Consider the following 26448-nt stretch of genomic DNA (forward strand, 5'->3'; position numbering starts at 1 on the left):
TTGTAAAATCAATAACTAATTCATCTGAGCTTCAAATCAAGTGAAACAAATTTTGTTGGTTTCCTTGTAACATGATCTACATGATAAAAGTATTTATACTCATAAAAATATTCAAAATTTTCTGTGAGAAAATGTAAATTTAAAACCAAGTAAATGCATAGTTTGCTCTTTGCTAATCCAAAAATCATGAAACTAATTTTGTTAGTCTTCTTACATGATCCTATGTCTTTTAAAAATACATGAACTCATGAATTAGTTATTGTAACATGCAGGATTGTGTAAATATATTGCGACTAGATTAATTCATAACTGACCCATCACACCTCAAAAATTAGTGAAACCACTTTTATTAGTTTATTTATACTATGATTTATGTAGGAAAAATAATAGTACACATGAAAAAGTTAATTACATTGCTGTTTCTTAACATATTCACTTTATGCTTCTGAACTTGTAAAAATCATAGAGAAATTAATAAAACTCTAAATAAAGTGAAATCAATTTTAAAGATCCTCTTAAGATACATTTTACATAAGAAAAATATTTGTTTGCATGTTAAATTTTTTCTTAACATGAGTTAATAACTAAGCCACACGCTTCAATTTTTTTCCTTTTTTTCAAACTTCCTCCCTATAGAATATGATGCAAACAACATTATTTTTAAAAAAAATCACAGAAGGTCTTAGAATTATGTCTATTTTTTAGATTTTTTTGAATTTTTTATTTTTTAAAATTTTTTAAATTCAAATTCGGTTACCGTTCGGTTCTTGAAACCAAACCGGACCGAGATGGTCGGTTATCGTGATTTTTGCTCGGTTACGTCGGTTTTTTTAACCCTGATAGAACTCCCAGTTTTCTAGTTGACAAAGTCAAAGTGCGACTTCAAAGTCAGTGAAAAACAGAAAAGCTTATGCAAGTGACAATGTAAAATACCAGGAAATTTCATTGACGGGATGTATTTCAATTAGATCGTTTGTCCTCTACATGAATAATAATAATAATAATAATAATAATAATAATAGGAAACAGTCTGAATATATTATATTGCTCGGCCATTTCTTTTCTAGCATCTCCGATCCTTTTGCAACTCTTATTTTAAGAAAAAAGTCCATTTTACTATGCTTGGTGTTCCACAATGTCTCCTATTTTCATTGATACGTGACCTAACATGGCAACACTAGTTTTCTCAAAAATATCTCTAATCACTTTACCACCAACTCTTTTTTTAACTCTTTTATCTATTTCCATGAAAATAGTTTCCCAAAACTTTGTTAGGTATGAGTAGTAGTAAGGACTAAAGAGTTTGTGGGAATAAAAGTCTATGTGATGAGCTTTGAAGGGAAAGCACAGTCATTGCAGATTATTTTTGATACCACCATGCAGTTCCTGCTTGCACAAACTTATTACCCCTCAATGTGAAATGTTCATAAATCGGCGCAAATGGTATTCTTCAAGAGTTAGGTAAAGTTGGGTTAATTTTTTCTATACGAGGACATAATCCGGTGCGTGAAACTCAGATAGTCCAACCACATGTAAATAATGTAAGTAAGGTGCTGAAAATGTCAAAGAAGGAAATCATAAAAATAGAACAAAACATGGTCAATTAAAATTGAAAAGTGTCTATGATTATCTATGAAGCAAGATCAAGCAGCCAGCTGATCGCCTGATCTAGCCAGACATTTTTTTCGCCGTGGCACTACTACAGAAAGGATTATTAGTGACAGCTTAAAAACATCATCAGTGACAAATTTTGAACCGGTATTGATAATTCATGACTTATAAATATATACTAATAATGAGTATCAGTGTCGATCCATAACAACGAACTGACACTGATACTCAGACTTTCAATGTCAATTTGTGGTACAAGCCGGTACTGATACAGAGACTATTAGTGTCGTCTTTTTATCATGAGCCAGCACTGATGCTTTTGTAGGTACAAATAAATTATGAATTCAATAATACAATATTATCGGTGTAATGGGTTAAGGGTGCCCAGACAGGAGGACCCCACACTGTCGAATGTCAGTTGGTTGTAGATATTTTTAAGACCACGACCTCACGGCGCGAACATGGCGGGGCTCATAAGACCAACCCCCTGGTCACGATAAGAGACTCTTGCTGGTCGCAGGGCAGATACTCACGTAACCAGTCAAGTCTTATTTAATGTTGTCCCTCAAGTATTTTCCTTCCTCAGTGTAGCGAAAATAATTCTATTAGACCATCATTGTGATTTTGGTGATCAATGACAACATAGTTATTAGGACTAACATGTTTGTCAAGAATATATGTTAGTAAGTCTCCTGGATGCAATATATCAAGAAGTCACCGCAGTCGAGATAAAGTTTTATTGAATCGGAGAAGTCCTAGGAGAATTGACCTCACCGGACAATCCAGTGCAGTAGAGTTTGCACTCACTAAAACATTATGCACAGAGGCTGATAGCCTCACCGAATAGTCCGGTGCTTTATGTGTTAAACTCACCAGAGCGTTTCTGACAAGAGGGAGAAGGCTGATGAAAGGATCGAATGGCCCAAGAAGGGGAGGTGAATTGGGCAATTAAATTTTTTTACTGAAAACTAGAACAAATAGCAACATTAACCTAGATGAAAAGAAATACGACTACACAGACAAGCTAGCAGAAGGCAACAAAACAAGCAAGCAAAGACACTAAGAAAATATAGAATTGAAAGCTTACAAGAATGTAAATGCTCAAATTAAATTGCAGAATAGTAAAGAGATGGACAAGAGAACACCAAATTTTTTCCCAAGGTATCGAGGAGTTAGCACTCCTCCTCCTAGTCCTCGTTGGAGCATCCACCAAAGATATTGCTCCCCCTTAAGTCACCAAAACTCAATTGCTCCCTCATTATTGCCACTTCTCTATCTCTGGATTGACGGGTATAAAACCAAGTACATAGGTCTTCCTGGGGCTCCCATAAGAACTCCAAGAGCTCACTGATACACCACCAATCATTAAGTTACTCGAGCAAATAATCCCAGCGATTCCAGGCCTCCCAGCCGGTACGGTCCTAGCTCGAGGAGCCACGGGCGGGAACACTCTCGAGTAGGGGAATCTCAGATGGGAAGCTCAGGTGGTCGAGCCCGAACACGACAATGTGGGCCAAATTGTAGCTGCCCTGTCCATAGGCACAGAAATCAGGAAGACCTGAGGAATCGTATTCCTCACTTTTGGCATGATCTACGGACGGTGATCGAAAACCACCGTGAAGAATGCCGTGAAGATGATCGCCGCTACTATGGCCGCGGATCTACAGGACGAGATGGTCGACATGACTCCCCTGCTCGAAGAGGCAAGCGTGACAGTCCCCCACCACCTCCTCCTGATGAGTTTGACGGGGGCTGCAAGGCTTTCGTGCACGAACTTCGATCAATTCGGTGACCCAAGAAGTTCAAAGCGGGCCTGATCCAGAAATATGATGGGAAAATCAATCCCAATAAGTGGTTACAGATCTACATCACTATTATTCGAGTATATCTTGTGAAGTTTTTGGAGCTGACTAGTTTCTAAGTGTCCTAATTCACCCCCTTTTAGGACGTCACTGTTCCTCACACCTAGGCACTCTCTTTCGGTGAGCATGGTCGTGGGAAGACTTTGTGTTGCAGTATCCCGTCCTGTAGCATTTAATGCTAAGTGATGGCCTTACGAGTGAGTGTGACAACGTTGGTGATAATACATGGCGTGCAGGACAAATAGAGTAAGGTGGACATGAGTACCCACTATCATGATGAGTTAGGAATAGCTAGTCTTCATCAGGTGTAGGTCTATCACCTGTTTTAGCACGGTCTGTTTGTATGAACATATTTTCTTCTGGTATATAAATGGGTGAAGACCCGAATAGCAAAAACAGGAGACACTCTGTAACAAGTTCACCCAAGTCAAAATAAAATACACATGATGTAGGGCTATTATCCCATGAGAGGCATGAACCTAGATAAATGCTTATGTTCTTGAGTTAGTTTGATATACACCCACAAGAAACGTTGGCCAACACACACGTCGTCTAGTATACCCCAGATTCATTGTCAGGGATCATCCCCCAACAAGCATTCAAAATATGATTTCAAATTTGTATACATAAAAACATGCATCACAAATAGTTAATCCACATCTATACATAATCATGAGTTCATCAACATCCACACATAAACATCTATCTCATTCAAATGGTATAGTGCATAAACGAGCGCACTATCTCAAACAAGAAAGGGTAGATTCGACATTCTATAAACAACGAAACCTCCTCTACCGAACTCCACATAAGCCTGATACCTGCCTTCATGAACCCTCTTTACTTTCGAGCCAATTTGTGTAATTAAGCCGCATCATGACATAATAGAAGAGTGAACCCAAGCTAACATCCAAATGCATCATGCTCTTCCAGTAAAAATCCTACATGCAAAGAGCATGAACATGAAGAGAAAATTTTATTTCGAGTGAAACAATACTATAGCCTAAAATCCATGGCACTAGCCGTGTCAAGTGCATGTAACCACGAGAGACTGGTGGTCATTGAAGCCGCATCCTCCACATTCTACGCAAGCATTTTCAATTTGAAATAGCTGTTGTCGGAGGATGAACTCCACAAGCGGGGATCCGGAGGGACCCCCTTTAAGATTTGGCCAAGGGGATGGTTCTGATCTACCTTGTACGTGAATTAAATGAGAGTAAATGAGATGCAGGCGGGATGGATGATCAGATGCTAGAGAAAATAAATGCTCAGAGGATTTTAGACAGGTTCGGGCCGCAAGGAGCGTAATACCTTACTCCTGTATCTATGCTATAAATGCTCTGAAAATGCCTCTCTGATGATTTCTTGTGTTACAAGGATTTATGTCTAAGTCTAGAGCTTCGTGTGCCTTGTTCTTTGTTAGCTTGTCTCGGTATTCTCCAACCTTCCAAGCTTCTGTGTCCCTGTAAGGCTTGTGTTCTGAAGCACTTGTTCTCTAAGTCCTGCCTTCGTTGTCGGGACACACCCCCACCTTTTATACCGTCGGGGGGGGGGGGGGGCTTGGCGTGCCCAGAAAGGAGGGCACGAGTCTCAAGCCGTCATAAATGAAAAACAACCATCATGGGCCGCAGCTTGACGTTACGGGGGGTTGAAAATGCGCCCCCGTCCGGTCCTGTTGTCATCATGTCGCTTTTTAGCGGGTGCAGCAGGGGAGCCCACCGGGCAGCCACCGAGCAACCCCGCGTGCCCGCCCGATCGAAGCAGGCCTGACACGGCAGGGCAGCAGGCGATATGCCTCGAGCCCTGCGACGATATCCTGAGGCGCTCCGGATGACGTGCGATGGGACCCGCCACATTAAATATCCCCATGCCTCCCTGTCAGGCAATGACAGCAGGCGTGGGGGAGTGGTTGGAAGTGATGGGCCACGCTCCCTTTTAAATGCAGCATCGGGCATCTCACCAATTGACGCATCACCGCTGAGCCCTTGTGGGGTCCACTGGCAAGGGGCTTCTCAAGTCCTTGGGGAACTCTAGGTGCTCGGGGACTACTGTTCATAGCCCCGAGAACTCTCTCCCGGATATGCCTTTTCTCGGTCCTCGAGGAACTCTAGGTGCTCGGGGATTACTGTTCATAGCCCCGAGAACTCTCTCCCGGATATGCCTTTTCTCGGTCCTCGGGGAACTCAGGTACTCGGGGACCACTGTTCATGGCCCCGAGCGTCCTCTCCCGGAACTGTGTCTGCTCGGGTCCTCGCGGTACTCGGGGACCACTGTTCATGGCCCCGAGCGCCTTCTCCCAAAACTATGACTGCTCGGGTCCTCGGGGAACTCGGGTACTCGGGGACCACTGTTCATAGCCCCGAGCACCCTCTCCCGGAACTTGGTCTTCTCGGGCCTCGGGGAGATAATCCCCGAGGGGAGGGCACCACATGGGACTCTGCTGTCCTGGCCTCGGGACTCGGGGACCCCCGGTTCCCATATCACCGATAGCTGTAGTCAGGTAAAATCTACCTAACTTATCCTCGACATCTTGCAAAACTGCTGCCACTGCGTTTTTTCAGCCACATAGCTCTCAGGTGTTTGGATGCCAAAGGCAACAATATTGATATATTCTTCTTTGCTTTTCAGCATCCAAAAACTAATTGATATCTTCCTTGTACCACCATCACCTATAGTGGTAGCCACAACAGATTGTGTACAACCCTCTATGCCAGCAATCATTATGTTTAACCAAACTAGAGGAGGAATCACCTACATCAATATAGGCAAATCTTTAGCCAGTACATATTTTTCAATTATCAGTTATCCAACCAAACTAGACGAGAGGTATACTATTTTGATCAACCCTAAGGGCACCAGGGAGGGCGAGGCGAAGCCATCATAGAGGAATATGCTAGGAGAACGCAGGGGGGCACCACGCGGTGGGAAGTAGATGCTCCTTCAGCTGTGTCCACGATACCTACTAGATCCACACGGCATCTACAAAGAGTAGTGCATATATGCTGATAGAACTGAACATCAGATGTAAGTCTATAGTATATATATCACAAACTAGAAATTTACATTATGTTATTATTTATTTGTATCCATATTGTTCACGATGAGTAGCCATTGTATGAAATGTTTTTATCAGTGACCCAAATTCTGTATATTCCTTCTTCTTTGCTTACATTGTCAACTTCTCTTAATCATATTTATGGGCAAATGTTCTATTCTATCAACATATGGGGGTTCTACAAGCATCATCAATGGGTTGGAATGGTTCTCCCGCACTCACGGGCACTCTTGCATACTATTTATGTGAAATTTTTAGAAATTAGAGTATGTCTGCACATGATTAGATTAACAAAAATATGACATAGCTGATATCATGAACACACAAACTCGTGGCTGGCCCTTACTGATATGCAACCATTACTCAGTTAATTTCAATCAATTGCATTACATAAAGCTTATACTACGATTCTCCATACTACAATAGTGGCACTACAGGCATTGTGGAAAATTGAAGCGTATGTTTAAACCGCACAAACATAGTAAAGTATGTTTCCATACCAATTGATCCACATGATTTACCAATCCTAGCACCAATTTCGCTGAACAATTAGAGAATTGCAAGATCTGGTCATCCACAAACCAAACCGCATACATGCGATGAAGTTTAAAATGAGGCAAGGAGAAAAGCACCCATTGTGTTGGTGCGTGAGCAGAGGTGGACGAAGTCCTTGAGTTTCTCAAGCATGAGGTTGGCCTTGCCCATAGGCAATGGGTAGGCGACGGCATCGACCTCTCCGATCTCGAGCCCGCAGCTGACCTTGACCTCCACTTTCTGCTTGGTCCCCTCGGGAGGCTCCTTGATCTCACCCTTAACAAGCACAGAGGTGCCCATGGCGGTGAGGCGTGTGAGCTGGTGCACAACGGCGTCGACTATGACATGGAGTGTGGTGGTGCAGGAAACGTCACTGAGCTCAAGGAGAAGGCTGTCGTGAAAGAGGTCACTGGGGAGGAGCCCGCATCATGGTGATGGGTCGGCGGGGAGGAGGTTGGCGTGGTTGTCGGGGAGGAGGCCGATGCATCAGGGAGGCATGGAGGAGGCTGTCGGTGAGGCAACACGGTGGGGAGACATTAGGGAGATGTGAGAGGCACTGGCGGCGGCTTCGAGAGATGAATGAAGGAAGCTGTGGCCAAGTGCTGAATATATAGAGGGTAGCGCATTAGTGCCGGCTGTGGTCTACAACCGGCATTGATGCCAGAATCTATGCCGATTGTAGACCACAGTCGGTACTGATGCTATAACTATTAGTGTCGGTTTTTTCCTAGAATAGCATTGATATTGTTTTTTTTGACAAAATTTTTGTTGTAGATCTAGGACTGTAATTTATTATATATTAGTGTTTATATTAGATCTATAATTTTTATAGTACTTAATCATTATTTTTTGCACGAACTAATTTATTGTATATCTAGATTTGTGATTTATTGTATATTAGGTAATTTATTTTATACTAGGTTTATAATTTGTGTAGTACATCTTCCTTACATAAGGTAATGTATATGTTTAATAAAAATTAAAGCTTTTTACTTAATAGAAATTATGGCATATTCTTAGTAGATACGAATTAGATTTATAACTATCATACAATAGCTTTATTTGTATTAATTAAAGTATAAATAATAGCTCTGAACCTTTTACTTAATATAAATTAAAGCATATACTTACTTAATACATATCCTTGATATTCTTACTTAAAGCATATTTTTTTCCTTAGCTTCGTATCTTCCAGGTCCAATCATGCATTGAGTGTATCTTTTATTTTGCCAAGTATGTCTAATAAGGTACCAATCAAACTATCAAACATGTTCTAGGTTGTCATCATCATTGCTGACAAAAGTATCTTTGAACACCAACATATCGATATCTTCATCAAACGTTATATTGTTGCATCTGTCTTCTTCGATTGTGGGCTACTCTTCATGTACAACCTCCGTATGTTCACAATACTCAGTCCAGCAGATATAGCCAGGTTTGAAACCCCTGCGAAACAAGTATGCACGGATCTGCTCTATACCTTGTACATCCATATCTAGTCCATCTGCAAATTCATGTTTATTATTACGTTTTAACAATCATTACAAAATCATTGATCTGATAATCATGCAATGTTTCAAAATGCACATCTAATTTATTGAATTATCTCGCATCTTGATTGCTCAATGTTAGATGGTCCATCACATTCCGCCACTTGGCGCGGGTCAGAGGACCCACATTCTAAACGATGTCATGTTCGCTTGCGACTAGCGGGTGCACATGTCATCCCTACAACACAATATTTAAATTCAATATATTGATCTATTTAGAGGTGATTTTAATTTTTTTTCTAATTCACTAATAGAAAATTTGAGCTAGGTTTTGATCTATTTAAAGGTGATTTTAACCTTTTTTTCCCTTAAATCACTACTAGAAAATTGAAGATCTAGGTCACTATGGCATAATCACATACTTTTAAATCTAGAGCAACCGAGCAAATAAATCTAACCACAAATAAAATGTAGATCATCTCTATGTGCCCTACAATGAGAAAATTATAATTTTTACTCAATTAGAGCTCAATTGGAGCTCTAGCTTCTCCCAAAATTCATCACCATGGAGCAATCACATACTTTCAAATCTAGAACAATCTAGCAAGTAAATCTAAGTAAAAATAAAATATAGATCATCTTACTAACCTTAGAGCACTTTGCGCGCGTAGATTCCTCCAAATTTTGTAGTCTCTAAGCGTAAGGTTGGGCACAAATAGCGGGAGCTGAGCAGAACAGAGCTCCACTCTATTCTGTTTAAGCTTGGGGGAGAAGAAGACGTCTCTTATATATTGTACATTTATTAGTATCGGTTTATGGTTATTAGTCGACACTAAAATATCAGTACTAATTTATACTAAGAGTCAGCATTTATATTCAGTATTAATATCGGTTTAATCTGACTCAATTATTGATTGAGTATGGGACGTTACAAACCGAGCGGATGATATGTTCTATTGTAGTGTGGTCAGTTGGTCACACCGACTAGATCGTAATCAAGTAGGAGTATTTTACTATAGAATCTACCAACCGTTTTCCTTTTTTTATCTTTAAACAAGGAGAATTTGTTAGTGCAGTCGTCTAATTGTCAACCACGAAGATGCATATACATTGTGTTTCTTTTAACCGAAAGAGGCAGGAATTTATGCCCTTGGCCGGGAAAAAAAGTCACACAATTTGAACGTAGATCGATGAAACAATAATTGAATCATAAGTCTTGGTTAACGTGAAATCTATTGATGTAGATGTATGCTTTCTACAATTCATAATTATTTCAAAAGAAATCTGTAAGCGTGTAAGCAGATATAAAGGGGAGTTACGCAAAGTGAGCACCCATAACCTCCCTCTAACTAGCGCCGGTAAGTCCCCAACTCTAATTCGTTGAAAAAAAAAGGTCCCAACTCTAATCCTAAATCAAGATATTTTTCTACATTTGGTGACTGTTCAACTGCTTAAGTAGAAAAATCAAGAAAAATAAAAATGGTACAATGAAGAGTACTCAGAACCAGACCTAAAAACCAAAAATAGAAAATGTTTTGGCGCATCAATTTGACACGCTCGTTACTCCAAACCAAAAGTTGGTCGTGCACAGGGCCAGCATCTACACGTTGGAGCTGGAAGCTTCCAAATCTTGCTGAATTTGTCACCCGGGGATGCACGCCACTAATGATACTTCCGTATATATACTAAAGCGATTGGAACTGGATGAGTTCCAAGGGAACAAGCTACTGTAGTTTCCTATAGCACGTCCCCGTCATGTGGTCCCCAGTCCCAGCGTCGGCTTCCACCTCGTGTGAAGTCTATGAGAGTTCCACCGCTTCCCTAGCAAATCTCAGACGCCAACCAAGAATCCTCACCACCGCCTTTGTCCATGTTTCTCGCACCCGTGAGACGATCCCCGCGAGCTCCTCAACCATCTGTCGGCTCTCACTACCCCGTCTACTCCCATCCTCCCACTGTTGCAAGCACTGATAACCTCTAATCTCAATATTGTGCAGGAAGCCAGAGGAAATAACGAACAACTCTACGGGTTTCAGGAGCTGAATCATTGAGGTTATTCTCTAGCTTTATAAACCTGGAGAAAACTCTATAATTTCCTTTGTTACCACAACTTGCCACCATGGCTTCCCAACTTTTTTAACTCCCCTTTAAGTAGATCGGTTCTGTTGTTAATTTCTAGTGGTAGTAACAATCTCCAAATTTAATATTGTGTAGAATCTCCAATTTTAATACTATGCAAGAAACCACAGGAAGTAACGAACAACTCTACCAATCTAACTTAGACTCTTCAGGTTGCAATTGGTAGTACTAGAGAATCAATGACACATTCTCTTGAAGAAAATGAAGCTACTTCTAATCCTGAAAATGTCACCAGGTAAAACTATCATCTCAACAACTCTTTTTAGCTCTTATCAAACTACAATAGTTTGCTGAACAACTTTCATCTATGCTTAATTTTCAGAACATCTCACAGCAAAAAAACACAGGCAAAGAGACAATTGTTCAAAGCCTAAAGCCTGTTAACAGAACTACCTTGGAAGGTAATAGTATACACAAATCACATGACAATACTCTTTTCCAAGATTAGAAACGAAAAAAATAGAACTCCATCGCATTCCTACTATTTCGTTCTTTCCAGGAACCAAGTGTTTTGGAAAAAGCAACCTAACAGATCAACTGTACCTGAACGCAATGTTCTACCGTTTGGTATTGCAAAAAAAAACTGCCTACTAAGTTGATTTTAGTTATATGTAGTCGGTTGGCATGTTCACGTCATGATACTAAGCTTTGTGTATAGTTAACTTGATATATCTATGGGGCCATCTTTTGGAGCTCATATTTACTCTACCCACATTAATCAACCCAAGTGATCTGTCTTCATTTCTATGATAATGTTGGTCATATGATATTTCATGTCTCACTGGGTTATTACATTGTATATCATTGTTTGTTTATGTAATTTTTTGAAAAAACAATTGCAGTCATGTTTTTTCATTCATATATTGATACTAATCTGACTTTTGTTGGATGATACAATCCCAACACAATGACTCATGAGTATAGGAATTCCTATTTTTGGGGAATAGCTATGAACACTTGAACAGAGAAAATCCATATGTGTTTGGTGCTCTGTTACTAAATAAATATTTATGATATCATGCCATTTTCGTTCCTCTAGGCATCAGAAAATCTAATCCCATTTGTTTCATCTCTTTTTGACAAGTACTGCTGTTATGCCACTACTAAAAAGTAGAATAGTTTGCTGTGACTACTTCAATGTAGTTTTGTTAGGTTATAAAAATTTCTGTAGCTCTTTTTTTTTTGGTTATCTACTATCAATAATTTTGCTATCTATTATGTGCAAGCATTATGAACACTGTCATTTACTGTTCCAAAATGAACTTGCAAATTTTTACCTACCAACAGTGCGCCGGGTTCTTACTTCTCTTTGCGTTTTGCTTATTGTCAGTTTGTCATCCAGCAATGGTAAGCCGTCCTTTTGTTTTGCAGTAGCTTATATATTCTCCAAATCAGATGCTTAGTGCCAATCTTTTTTGGATTACTTGAAGACAGCCTACTCATGTGTATGCATTTAAAAACTCCATGCTTGGAATGAAGCTGAGCCTGGCGTTTGTTGATTAAAAAAATCATGTAACCTTTCTTATATTTCCATATTACGAATGACTATAACAAAACATACAGACGACACAATTATCTATACGCGCGCAGCGAAGCGCGCGAATCTGGCTAGTATACATAAATCGACCCACTCGTCAACGGAGTCAATGAGACATTACATTTTTTTTTCTTTTGGCGATCGAGGAGTGAGACATTACAATTTGATTATCTGTAGACAGCCTAACAAAGGTCAAGTGCAGCTAAACTGCTAATACTAAATTGACTAGAAGCTTTTCAGAACAATCTATGTTGCCCAACCTCTAAACAGAGCCAGATCTGATAAGTCACCGGCCCACCAAATCCTTTAAAGAGAAGTCGTGACACGTTATATTCGAATTTTTTATTTTTATATTGTGAAAATAAATAATTACATAACTAGACATCCCTTTGAAAAAATTACAAAAAAATAGGCAACAGGCACATGTCACCTTCCAACGGTTGATAGGTTTAAACAAATTAAAGATGTCCTTCTTACAACAAGTGGTATGTGAAAAAACACACTACGTTCTATTACTCTTAAAATTCAAAATACTATCTAAATAATCATAAAAAATTTAAAAAAAATTATATTGTGGAGGATACTATGATCTAACTCTCAAACAAATTTCAAATAAAAATATAATTTGTACAATGAGAAATAAAAAAGATAAATTTTATTGTATATAGTCCAACTCTTTTTTCTTTCTCATTGTAAAAGTAATTGCTTGAGTTGAAATTTTTTATAGAGATAGATTATTGTATCCTCTACAACATACTTTGTTTTCAGAATTTATAATGACTAGTTTGATATTGTTTTGAAATTAGAGAGCAATGGAACGTAATTTTTTTAACCTATCGTTCATTGGAAGAGCGACTTCTTTATCTTTTTAAAACATGTTGTCCTTCCAACGGGCGATAATACCCTATTTTTATAATTTCTTCACACGAACACTTAGTTTTAAAAAAATTATTTTCAAAATATAAAAATAAAAAACGCCCGTCATACTCTATCATCCCATTAGGAAAGTACAATGACACCGTCATTATGTATTGCTATATAATTTCGAGGTGGTTTAACAAACAACCCTATAGTAGATTATATTTTTAGTTGTCTTGTAATAAATCTATAAAATTTTAATTTGTGTATGGACCAAATAAATATTATGAGTTGCATGACAATGAAAATTTATATAATGGTACCAGAGTAGTCTCACAGTTCTATTTTTTTTTGCTTATGTGACCATTTTATTTCGTGAGACACCGATATTTTTCTCTTACCCCCTACTCTCCTACACATCACCTAAATTGTACAATTGCATGGTATAGGTGTCTCATGTAAGATGACTTAATAGATAACTTCTAGTTTTTTCAGATGTGGAGTAAATCCATAAACCCTTAATTTTTGTATGGACAAAATTAATATTGTAATTTGCATGACAAAGATAACTCATATAATAATACAAGAGTAATCTTGTAGTTCTAAATTTTAGCTTACGAGATCATTGTTTCACAAGACAATGACATTTTTCTCTCATCACCTCTCTCCTCTGTATAGCCTAAAATGCTACGTGTCAATACATGAGCCCACTGTACAACCATTGTACATGCCATAAGATAGCCGTTGTACTAGCGCTCGGGGCATCGTCTGCCTGTAAACTACTCGGAAATAAGACCATCAGCAGCCACAGGCACAATCCAACGAATAAGACACAAAATTTTCTCATATTTCACGGCCTCCAATCTCCATATATCAGTGATCGCAGGTATTCCAGGTCAACCCTCTCCAGCTCAACCTTTTTAAGGAAAACTGGCAGCTCAATTAACAAGCCATTAACCAAACCCCAAATTAAGCGACTATTATATCTTAATTAAGTACGTCTTACATGGTAACCCCGATGCCTATTAGTATAGCTAAGCGCAGCTAGCTTTTGTGTCACTCTGAGACACCAGCATTAGCTCGATCCCCCAACGTGTCCTCTCTCAACACCTAGCTGCCATGCTTGTCGTCTTGCTCCTACTCCTCGCCACCGCCTCCTCGCCGGCGCCGGCAGCGGACGACGGCGGGGCCTTGCCGGTGGTGAACCCCATCGACTACTCCTGCCGCCCCACGGCAACAAGCGTCCAGCGGACGTACCTGCCCAACAGCACGTTCGCGGCCAACCTCGCCAGCCTCTCCTATGTGCTCCCGAAGAAAGCCTCGGCATCGGGCTTCTCGGCGGGGGCCTTCGGCGTGGCCCCGGACACGGCGTACGGGCTCGTGCTCTGCCGCGGGGACTTCACCGGCGGGCAGTGCGTCTCTTGCCTCCAGGCGGGGCTCCGCCACGCGGTGAACCTCTGCCGCGACAGCAAGGACGCGACCTTGTACTATGACCAGTGCCAGCTCCGGTTCTCCGACCAGGACTTCCTCGCCGGCGCCGACAACTCGCCGGAGAGAGTCGCGAAGAACATGAACAGCGTGTCCAACGGGAACGTCGACGCGTTCGACGCCCTGGTCACGAGTCTCGTGGGCGCGGTGGCAGACGCGGCCAGCAACGCGAGCAGGAGGTACGCCACGGGCCAGGCCGGGTTCCCGCCGGAGAACATGAACGTGTACGCGCTCGCGCAGTGCACGCAGGACCTGACGCCGGCGCAGTGCCGAGGGTGCCTCGCCGGCCTCATCGGCGAGATGCACGAGTGGTTCACTGGGAGGGTAGGCGGGAGGCTTCTTGGGGTGCGCTGCGACATCAGGTACGAGAATGATGTCTTCTTCGCCACCGCCGGCGACATGGTGAAGCTCACGCCCTTGGTGAGTTCGTCCAAAGGTAGTCCCAACTCCCAATTCAGAAATCATTTTTTTAGCAATTTAAGAGGAATTCATTCTTCATCTTAATCACTAGCCTAAGTTTCCCCCCAATTTTCATGCACTTTTTAGAGATAGTTAATTGACGTGCATTGCCATTAGTCTTGCGGGGTTGGGACAGGGTAAATAATTTTTCAAGGTTAGTTGCACATTTCTTTGCTTCCCATAATGAATGCTATATTTTACCTTTGCGTATGCTATTTTGTTAATGAGATGTAGCGATTTTAATTGAACAATCTCTGTGTCTTCCTGCATTCTCAACGTTTTGTTATTTGAGATCTTAAATGGTACGCATCATAAAGTATTTATTTCATATTTAAAGAGTTTGTAAGACATTATATAACTTGAAATTAGTACCAAACTATCCCTATAGAAACAATATCATGTTTTTGCATCTACAAATTAACACACATATGTAAGTACAAGTTGTTATTGTTCTAAACAATGTATATGCCAAATTAAAACTTGGGCAAAGTATTGATGCTGAATTTAGGCCCCTTTGAATGCGAGAATTTTTCCTAACTCCTGTGTGGGTTGAACTGTTTATGTAAAATCTTGAAAAAATCGTCCAAAATTTCTGCTTTTCAAACATGCCCTTAATATATTAGGAGTTATTTGCACAAGTCATCCCATACAAAAATAATGAAATAAAAGTTAGAATTATTCGATTTTTTATGCTGAAAAATAACTCTAGGATTTTAATCCGTGGTCTAGCTAAAATACAGTTATATATTGTCCATAATGCCAACAATGTGGGGGTGGGGGATATGATTTAGTTAGAGTATCTTGCACCAGCCATGCCAGTTAGCTATAAATATATTAACATCGTATTTTTCTTTACGTGGAGGGAGGAATAAATGAAGAGAGAGAGAAAAACTAGTTAGTAACTGGTTGCATGCAAAATTTATTACCTTATTATATAGCTGATTATATGTGAATCCATATTAAATTAAGAAAGCACGCTATAGTTGAGCCATTAGAGGGATTGTCTGTTATCATAATTATAAATAAATTTTGTAGCTATTAGCTCTTACACATGCTATTTTATATACAAAACAATAATGGCACTATAACATACACCAGAAACTATCAGTGCCAATCTTTCGTGCATGACGTAATAAAGTTAATTAAACTATTCAATCATCAACTTGAAATTTTGTGTGTACATGCTTATCTTAAAGTTGGGCCCGCTTGACTTTGCCCTCATAGAATAAAAGAGCACACCTCGGTGCATATCAGACTAGGAACACACACTCCGGCAGCGAATATACCATTCGTGCGCCACGAGTACGACTGTATCGGTCCGGCTTGGTTGAGGTCTTGCCTTTCGAATCAAGGATCGAATTGACCTGGATATATTTTTCCTTTATCCAGACGCCTTTTTTTCCTTTTGAGAATACAAAATCCCAACAGTTGGTAGCTTGGGCCCTCCCTGCAATTTCTTACTCCATCTTGCAAGCCTGCCATGTGAAGGAATCAACCGTAAGGGGGAAAATATTGCACATAATTGGTGTAAGAAGAGTGAGTGACATGGAACTCTCAGATCGTCCCCCATCTCAATCATGTAATGGTGCCTTGTCTGGACCGGACTGGCCGTGAGTAGCAGTGGCAATGCACTCCCTGTTATTCCGAGACAAACATTTGTTTTGTTTCGTCGCGCCTCCTATGTTTCAATCGTCACAAAAATTTCAGACTACGGTAGTTATAGGGGAGGAGGATTTGCTTTCGTGGAGTTTCATCGCTGCTGAGCTTAGAGGGAGATTGTGGGAGACAAGTCTGTTTGGCGGGGTGGGGACCCTGTGGGCTGTGAGCAGCGGAAGACCATCGGTTGGACGGAGCTGGGGTGGGGGTGAACCGAAATGGATTGGTGATATCGGGTTAATGTGGCGACGGGAGCAGATCTGGTGGTACGGGGAGTGATCTAGCCACACGTGGGAGAGAGATTTTGTGTTTGTTGGAAATATGTCAAATGTATGTACACGATTGATTATAAATAGACTTAGACATGTAATTAGGTAGGACTAAAAATAGAGTTATAGTCGGAGTCCTATTTCTGAGTCTTTAAATATAAGGTATTATTGTTGTAACTGCAGATCGACGAAAACAGAATATAGGGAGGAACACCTGTTGTCATATCTAAAGATGTAGGCAAGATGACTAAACCTCGTTAATGTCTCGTATGCTGATTTCGTGCTTGGTTTGTCGCTCCTAGTAATGTTTCCGCTAAACCCTAACAGTGTGCAGTTGATGAAGATTATGGGTGAAGAAGATGAACATTGTCGCTGCTGTAAACTGTTAGATCTGGGCAGGGAACGGTCGACTGAAACGAATGACGTTTTCGGTCGCGTGACTAATAGCAGCTCCCTTGTTTCACCCCAAGCCGTGAACGTGCGCTACCTGCTGCAAGCCTGCAATGCTACGCAGTTCCTAATTTCCTTATTTCGTAATACGAGTTCACAACCGCTAGCACTTCCTTCCTCGGGAACTCAATTGGTCGAGAATGTGTCTGTACGACTAGACTAGTTAAATCTGAGTTCTCTTTAACGAGAATTTATATACCTATTTTTTCTCAATATAAAGCCATCATTTCCTGTAAAAAAAAACTATGTTTCCTCGATTTGTTAACTTGAACTTGATGTGCCGACACAATTAGGTGACCGCGTGTCAGACCAAATGATTAAATTAAGGGTCTGTTTGTTTCAGCTAGAGATTCTGAAAAATAGCTTATAAAAGTTGGATTGTGAAAAGCTGGATTATGAAAAGCTTTTAGACTGTAGATTCTAAAAAAAATTAATTAACAGTTTAGTAAAATGGACTTTCACAATCTATCAAAAGCTGAGGAAAACCAGCTTCTCAGATTCTCATAATCCAACCAGCAGATTTTAAAAAGCTATAACCAAAAACTGTCTGTTTATTTCAGTTTCGAATTATAAAAGCTGAAAGCAGAATCTGAAGCTGAAACAAACAGTGCCTAAGTCTCGTACACTTGCCCTTTTACACAGATCGATCTCACGACGACGCCTTTGCAGCGACACGCGGAAGCGGAGCCACGTGCGTCACGAGACCGAGACGCTAGCTTTGCCTCGCCGAGACAGGTTGTCCTTCTCGCCGAGTCGCACGATCGACGCAGTCGCCGTCGCATGCATCCATGATCGAGACTACTCAGATGCGCCGTGCTGGGCGGGCAGGCCAGTCGGCGCACCCGCTTCCTCCCCGCGTGCCGCTTTGCCCCCACGGCGACCTGCGCTTGCGTTAGCCGCCGGAAAGACGACCCCGGTGCTTGACTCGCTTGGTCTCTGGACCCGGGTCGTCGTTGATGGCTCTGGCCGGTGAGCTGTGGGCCCAGCCCAGTCGGCAGCTACACTTGGATGTTCGCCTGAAGAGTGAAGGTTCCTTCGAGCGACCAGCCACGGTCCATGGTGTTGGCTTCAGGAATCAATCGATGGATGGCTTCATCACTCTTTGCGACTGCCGAGCATGATGTCACGCAACTCACGTTCGCCCAGACTAACTACCACTAGGCTAATTGCCATTGACACGCTAGCTCATCAGCTGGTCACCCCGAATTTCGTTGCACTTCAATTTATTACTGCTAAAAGAGTGCTCATAAAAAAAACGGAATTTATCTCTAGCTAACAGCAACAGTTTGTTAGAACCGAGCCCTAGGATCGCTCTCTCTCTCGCCGGACGGAGGTTGAAGACGATGAACAGTAGACACTTGGTTATGGCACCGAACACCCCGGCCGCCGAACGGCCTGTATGTTGGCTTCTACTCAACTCAAAGAACTCGGACAAACTGACACACAAGGATTACATGGCCTCTTATAGCCTCTCGGCGACGCAACGCACTCCGTCGAGCTTCACGCGCACGTACGCGCTCTCCTGGCGACCCGGCCGTCTTCACGCTTCGAGCCACGAACTCCTCCATGAGACTTGGTCTCCAGAGCTAATCTCGATCCACGTCACGCTCCTCCGCTTCTGTCGCCAACGGCCTCCGACTCGGCCATCCCTGCTGCCGCCCAGCAACCTCGCTAGGCCATGGCGCACACCGCGGTTTATTTTCCTAACATTCTCCCCCTAAACCACGACGTCGCCACGTGGCCTGCCCTACAGGAGCGTCGGCTCGTCGTCGGCGTCGGCGAGCAACGCCTCCTCCTTCCTTAGCTTGGGGCACTCCCTCAAGAAGTGGCCGCGGACACCACAGTTGAAGCACTTGCCCTTGTCGGAGCTGCGTCGGCGCCTGCTTGCCCCCGAACTAACGCTGCTCCCCCCATCATCGTCGTCGTCGTCTTCATGGCCGCCGTTATGGCCTCCCTTCCTGTCGCCATCGCCATGACGCGCGCCGCCGCTGCGCGCGCTCTCCTTCCCACGACGCTGACGCCAGCGCGCCTCCCACTGCTTCTCGGTGAGATACAGTTTGCCATCTGCCCGTGCCGGGGGCGGCTCGTCGTCCTCCGTGGCGCGGTCCTCCGCCGCGCGCAACCGTCCGTCGACGTCCTCCAGCGTCAGCGTGCTGAGGTCGGCGGTGACTTCAATGGCGACGGCCACCTGGGAGAGGCGCTTGGGGACGACGCGCAGCAGCTTCTCCACAACCTTCACGGGCTCGATCGTCTCCCCGACTGTGCCGAGCGCCGCGACCAGATTCGACAGGCGTAGCGTGAAATCGTCGATAGCCTCGCCGTCGTTGAAGCGGATGGACTCGAACTCGCGTCGCAGTCGCTGTGCCTTGGTCTTGCGCACCGATTCACTGCCGATGCGCATCGACTTCACCGCCTCCCACGCCTCCTGCGCGGTGTACTTCACCGCCAGAGACGACACCATCTCCGGCGGCACGGCGCTGGTGATCGCGTCCAGTGCCAGGCGGTCCACCTGTAGGCTGACGCCGCCAGGCTCGATGGCGTCCCACAGGTTTCGTGCTTGCATCTTGATCTTCATTAGCAAAGACCAGTCGGTGTAGTTTGTCTTGGTGAGGAGTGGCCAATTCGCCAGTCCGCCGATCTCCCGCACGACACGCACGACCTCCTCCTTGCCGCTACCACCAGCACCATCGCCACCCTTGCTGTGGGCGCTCTTGCCGGGAGAACTGGGAGGGGTCTTATTGCCGTCGTCGCCTGCCATGAGCGCAAATCGGATAGCACAATCTCGATTCCAGCGGCGGTACCGCGCCGCGATCGAGTCCAGTCCCTACCGACATGGCTCTGATACCAATTGTTAGAACCGAGCCCTAGGATCGCTCTCTCTCTCTCTCTCGCCGGACGGAGGTTGAAGACGATGAACAGTAGACACTTGGTTATGGCGCCGAACGCCCCGGCCGCCGAACGGCCTGTATGTTGGCTTCTACTCAACTCAAAGAACTCGAACAAACTGACACACAAGGATTACATGGCCTCTTATAGCCTCTCGGCGACGCAACGCACTCCGTCGAGCTTCACGCGCACGTACGCGCTCTCCTGGCGACCCGGCCGTCTTCACGCTTCGAGCCACGAACTCCTCCATGAGACTCGGTCTCCAGAGCTAATCTCGATCCACGTCACGCTCCTCCGCTTCTGTCGCCAACAGCCTCCGACTCGGCCATCCCTGCTGCCGCCCAGCAACCTCGCCAGGCCATGGCGCACACCGTGGTTTATTTTCCTAACACAGTTGTGCTTCGATCGGCAAATACTCCATCTTGCTTCAGATATTACTGACTAAATTTCTCTACCATGAAAAACTTCTTTTGCATCTTACCTTGATCACTTGAAGTCTGCTCCAACTGACGTACTTTGCATCGTGTTCAGGGCGCAACACAACGCTTTGGATCGTGGCCATCGTCGTCCCCGTATCGGTGCTTCTGATCTGCTTCTTGGCGTGCTTCCTATGGATCAGGAAGCGAAGGAGAAGAGGTACCTACTGCTGCATTCAGTGTCTCTACTACTGAACTTAGCTAGCCTGCTCGTCCAAATGCTGTGTTTGTCAGACACTAGTCGTTAACGGCATGGTTTAATCAGTGATCAATATGTCAGGGACGGTGAGCATGCCGACCACGTCCATGGAGATGGAGCAGGTGCTCAAGCTGTGGAAGATCGAGGAGAGCGACTCCGAGTTCTTGCTCTACGACTTCGACCAGATCGCCGACGCCACCAACAACTTCGACGACGACAATAAGCTTGGCCAGGGCGGCTTCGGCCCTGTGTACAAGGTACTAGAATTTTTCATGCACCCATGCAGATAAACACATTCACTCTTCAGTGCTATATATGTTGATGCTGTAATTTCTGTGAAATGTAACGGACGACGTGCTTGCTTGTGCTTCATTCAGGGTGAACTGCCCGGCGGGCTGGAGATCGCGATCAAGCGGCTGTCGTCTTGCTCGGTGCAGGGGCTTATGGAGTTCAAGAACGAGATCCAGCTGATCGCCAAGCTGCAGCACACGAACCTGGTCCGGCTGCTGGGCTGCTGCGTCCAGGCGGAGGAGAAGATGCTCATCTACGAGTACATGCACAACAAGAGCCTCGACTTCTTCATCTTCGGTACCGTCAATCGATCATTAGCTAGGCCTCGCATTCTCCTTCCTTTCTGGGTACCTGTGGCTGATGTTTGCACTTGCTGCAGACGGTGAGAAGGGGGCGATACTGACCTGGGAGAGACGGTTCCGCATCATCGACGGGGTCGCGCAGGGGCTCCTCTACCTGCACAAGCACTCGCGGCTGCGGGTCATACACCGGGACCTCAAGGCGAGCAACATCCTCCTGGACCGCGACATGAATCCCAAGATCTCCGACTTCGGCATGGCCAGGATATTCTGCTCCAACGTCACCGAGGCCAATACCACCAGGGTCGTCGGCACGCAGTAAGTAGTTGTAGTTGTAGACTTGTAGTAGCCCTGATGATCAAGATCAAATTACACCACACATACTTACCAACAAAGATTTAGAAGTAGTCTCTATTGGTGATCTGTGATCATGGTTCTCGTTACAAATTTACAATGTTGACAGCATTTGGCTTCTCTTGTGAACAGTGGTTACATTGCGCCGGAGTACGCTTCGGAGGGCCTGTTCTCCATCAAATCAGACGTGTTCAGCTTCGGCGTCTTGCTCCTCGAGGTCATAAGCGGGAAGAGGACCGCCGGGTTCTACCAGTACGGCAAATTCTTCAACCTCACAGGATATGTAAGCAACAGTTTTATCGGCCCTGCAAGAAAAGTTAGCAGTTCAGCATGTCTGTCAGATCACTGAACAAAAATGTCGGATTCTTTCAGGCGTATCAGCTGTGGCATGACGGGAAATGGCACGAGCTGGTGGACCCGGCGCTGGGCGACGGCTTCCCGGTGTCCGAGGTGATGAAGTGCGTGCAGGTGGCGCTTCTCTGCGTGCAGGATAGCGCTGACGACCGGCCCAACATGTCCGAGGTCGTTGCCATGCTGGGCAGCGAGGGGCTAACGATGCCGGAGCCCGGGCAGCCGGCCTACTACAACGTCAGGATCTCCAGCCTCGCCGTGTCGTCGCGGGTGTCGGAGTCCGACTCGTGTCGGGGTGTCCGATTCGGCAAAAAAAATTGAGACACGCCAAATAGTACTTGAAATCCGACACAGATACGCGAGTGTCTGACTCAACAAAAATTTTTGAACACGGATGTCCGGGTAACACTGGCGAGTCCTCCTGCAGGTTCAGCAACATACCCCTGACGGGTGACGAAGGCAGATAAGGAGCAGAAGCGGACCTATACTATAGTGAGTGGGTGCATATGCTCCCACTCAATTTCTGACACTACACTTTGGTTTTCTATATTTTGCACTTAAGACTTTATAGTTTTTTAATCTCTATATTTTGCGCTAGGTCTACCCCTGAATAGCAGGCAAAAATCAGAATAGGTTGACATAGTTGATGCAAGAGATGCCCGTGCCTATCGACATGTTAACTGATCTTCTTGACCACCTCTCGTAGTTCTAAGTCCATTTTTGAAGTGGCTTCAGTGGTCTACTACTCCGTAAACTTGTAATACATGTACGTGGCTGTAACTGTATGTTTTTTAAGAGTTGTACGCTTAACTGCAGTGTTATATGTCAGGAAGGAATTGCAATCATGACTCTATGCACATACTGCGAAACTCCAAATAGCAGTTTTGAAGTTTTTATTGCTCCAGTCCAATGGTTTATCTTTCTAGTCCGTCTGCCTGACCACTCAGCCACATTCGAGTGAAGAAAGTCGTCATGACGGTACGGGACCAAATGAACTTGGAATTCGTTCAAAGAAAACTGGACAGGCAATATGTCCACATATACTCACCAAAGAAAACTGGACAGGCATTCAAAATGTTGAACATGTACATTCAAAATAATGAAATTTTAAAAATAAAAATAAAGAAAAAATATTCATATTGGATCTCATTTTATTACATTAATTATAAACAACTCTATAATTCAAACGTATTCGAAAACAGACTAAGGGTTTGAGACAAAAATGCAGTTAAAGTTTCAAACTCAAACCACATTTACCACCAACCCTTCCCAACCAATCATCATGTGCCATGCCTCAATGTTGTGCTGTTGTCCGGCCCATTTGGATCACAGCCATTCATTCACGCCTTGCACCAATCTCAAACATTGATCTGCACTAAGGGTGTGCTTGTTCTAGACCTCAGAAACTTGACTAAATATTGGTCATGGTTAAAGTTGAGGTCATACCAAATTGAGACAAAAAGATGATCCTTGGTTTGCCACAAGCCAAAATTAGAGCGGAAAATGGTATTTGGATTGAAACAAAGCCAATATTGGTTCAAACTGTGAGTATGATATAAATGGGAATGACTACCTTATAGCTAGCTATTTTTCTTTCTGATTACAGTCAGTTTTTGAACAAATGAAAAAGCGACACGTCAGAATAGAAGGGTTTTTTGTAAATGAAAATGTGACTGTTTTTTTTTCTTTGCAGACAGTTTTTGTTTTTTTGCAAAGAATCGACTGAAAATTGGTTGCCACAACAGTCAAAATGTTTGTTCGTTGTCAGCGCGCAGGAAATCAGAAGTTGTATCCCGCCCGATTGTTAACGGGTGAAAAGGGGTGTCAAACCCGAAACCAAATTTACCATAAAGAACCGAACTGGATACAGATCTAGAAAGAAGAGGGTAAGAGAAAACTTGTGGCTTAAGAAAGAAAGAGGAGGCGGAAGAGAAACGTGAAGAAAAAGATCAAATCAAAACTGATCATGAGGCAAAAAAAAGTGGAAGGAGACATGCGGCAGAAAGGAAAAGGACAGGCGATGCAGCATGCTGCAGTAATACCAGAAGAACATGGTGTTGAAGCGGCAAAGGTCAGTATACACACCTGAATATGTGACGCTCTTGTGCTCCTAGGATGTAAAGATTTGATTTCTGCGTGGGGTTTTGGGTATGAGATTGGTTGGATAAGTTGGACTCAACCCACGAGCCACCGCCAGATAGGAGGTAGATAAATTGGGCTTTGGCACTTCTAGAATTTAACAGTTGGACTGAAATTTTAGTAAAGAAGGTTCTGATATGTAGAAATTGAAACAAAATAGATTGAAGATTTATATTCTTGGTTGCAACTCTGGTATAAGAAAAACAGAACAATACTTTCGTAATGCAATCCCCTTTCACTTATGAAAACATTGTTTCGAGCAACAGAATTTCACAGTCCATACATTGCACAATCTTATATCCCTTTTAATCATTCGGGTAGATCTGTTCCAAAAATGCACATAAGGCACTATTGATGCAAGCCTCTTAGGGACAAAACACTAATATACTGTAAGAACATGGATACAATCAGAACAAAAGTAGACAGGTAGAAAGCTTAACACGCTACTCTTACAACATGGAGCAGGAGCAATAATGACAATAGCAGTAAGTAATATGCATCACTAATGGTAGTGGCATTTATCCCAGTGCTGAACATTAGCTTATGGCAAGCTCATTGCATTGGTCCCAGACCATGGAGTAACAAAACAACAATGATTAACTGCACCGAATCACAAGCGAACTACAAATTAAAGAGCACCTTCATAGTTGGCTTTTTTGCAGGGTTTTTGGCATTCTGGTTTTCGTAGTAGATTACCCAGTTTTGCAAGCATTTCTTCTTCTCAACCAAACCGGAAAGGTGGTTTGCATTGTATACAATATGTTGACCAAGAAAAGGATTGTAAATATTATTACTTTGATTTATTATTGTAAAATGTTTATCTAACATGAAGCAACTTATGCGATTACAGGCTGGCAGGATAACAACAATTCTGAAATCAAACATTCAACAGAGAACATCGCCGATTGCAATTAAAAAGAACAGTTATCTAGCAAGCTTTAATTATCAGGTTTGTTGTGTCCAGAAAAATCATCAATATTAACTAAAAGATCCAGCTATATTGATATGATGACAAAACTTACGTCTGTACAACATGAAATTATTGTTTTCCAGGGGCAAGCAAAGCATGTGGAGCAGAATGTTGTGTGTGAAGTTGGTTCGTCAAATGAGAAACAAAACTTGACAAAAGTGAGAAAAAGTACAGCTTAGTTTTATGATATCTCCCAAGTTTTGTAATAAATAATTGTCTTTAAAAAATTGCAAACAGGAACTAGTGACAGATGAATTAAACCTAATAATTGGATCAGAAAGCTTATGTAGGGAAAAAGGAGAAAATGAATTGTGCCACTCAAAGGTAACTGGTGCGTTGGAAACATTTATTTATGATGTATTTTTAAAAAAATTGAATTCATTGAACTGTTATATGAATTCAATCAAATTTGTTTGGATATGAAACACAAAGTTGCATGGGAACACAAAAGCAACAAAACCTCGGACTAGACTTCTATAATGATGACAATGAAAGATTGGATGAGGTAATAGTTTGTTTTAAAATAAATATTAACAAAATAAAACAAACAAAAAAATTTAACTTAGATATATTGTCTTTCCAGGGGATGCAATGCAGCTTCACAGAGCTCCTCCTGCAAGGAGCTTCGAATATTGAGGTAAGAAAGTTCAGAAACAAATAACATCTAATGCAAATATTGATTACTAAAGTGGACATGATTACAGGTTGATCTTTGTTAAGTGCTTAAAGCTTGTAGTAAAACTTTAATTTATTTTGTAAAATATGTATACAGAACTCAATGTATATGACAACAAGCAGAGTAGATGAAATGGCATCAGATGTATTTGGTACACAAAGCAATAGAATGCCACTTGATGAGGTAAAAAAAATTGAAATGTTTACATTTTGAATCATTATACAATGCTGTTTATGAATGTATTTATGCATGTATATAAGAAATTGTTGTAACGGAATGTGTTGCAGATAAATAATTCAAGTATAATTGACAAGTTGTATGACAAAGGCATAGAAAAGACACATCAAAATTGCGCTACTGATGATCAGGTTTGTGAATAAAAAATATTTTATAACAAGT

The 26448-nt window shown here is 42.7% G+C and overlaps 1 protein-coding gene and 2 long non-coding RNA genes across 5 annotated transcripts; all 3 read left to right on the forward strand.

The window, feature by feature from the left end:
• The first annotated feature begins 10397 nt into the window (after positions 1-10397).
• LOC133890790 (uncharacterized) lies at positions 10398-12380 on the forward strand. 2 transcript variants are annotated; one of them, XR_009904110.1, is made up of 5 exons: positions 10398-10470; positions 10550-10604; positions 10844-10926; positions 11014-11092; positions 12063-12380. It is a non-coding gene; the product is annotated as an uncharacterized LOC133890790 (long non-coding RNA). The 2 variants fall into 2 exon arrangements; XR_009904109.1 differs by lacking the exon at positions 12063-12380 and having other exon boundaries at positions 11014-11404.
• Positions 12381-13964: 1584 nt separating this feature from the next.
• Positions 13965-23074, forward strand: LOC133890788 (cysteine-rich receptor-like protein kinase 6). Of its 2 annotated transcripts, none has more exons than XM_062331343.1 (7): positions 13965-15010; positions 20826-20930; positions 21036-21226; positions 21347-21557; positions 21640-21877; positions 22046-22196; positions 22286-23074. In XM_062331343.1, exons 1-7 carry the CDS (start codon positions 14206-14208, stop codon positions 22583-22585), a joined length of 2001 nt encoding a protein of 666 aa, XP_062187327.1. In that variant the 5' UTR covers positions 13965-14205; the 3' UTR covers positions 22586-23074. The 2 variants fall into 2 exon arrangements, with proteins under 2 accessions (XP_062187327.1, XP_062187328.1); XM_062331344.1 differs by having other exon boundaries at positions 21051-21226.
• Positions 23075-25786: 2712 nt separating this feature from the next.
• Positions 25787-26227, forward strand: LOC133891693 (uncharacterized). The gene is made up of 3 exons (XR_009904253.1): positions 25787-25878; positions 25957-26010; positions 26146-26227. It is a non-coding gene; the product is annotated as an uncharacterized LOC133891693 (long non-coding RNA).
• Positions 26228-26448: the final 221 nt, after the last annotated feature.

The sequence above is a fragment of the Phragmites australis genome, chromosome 14 (assembly GCF_958298935.1).
Source record: "Phragmites australis chromosome 14, lpPhrAust1.1, whole genome shotgun sequence".
Lineage (NCBI taxonomy): Eukaryota > Viridiplantae > Streptophyta > Magnoliopsida > Poales > Poaceae > Phragmites > Phragmites australis.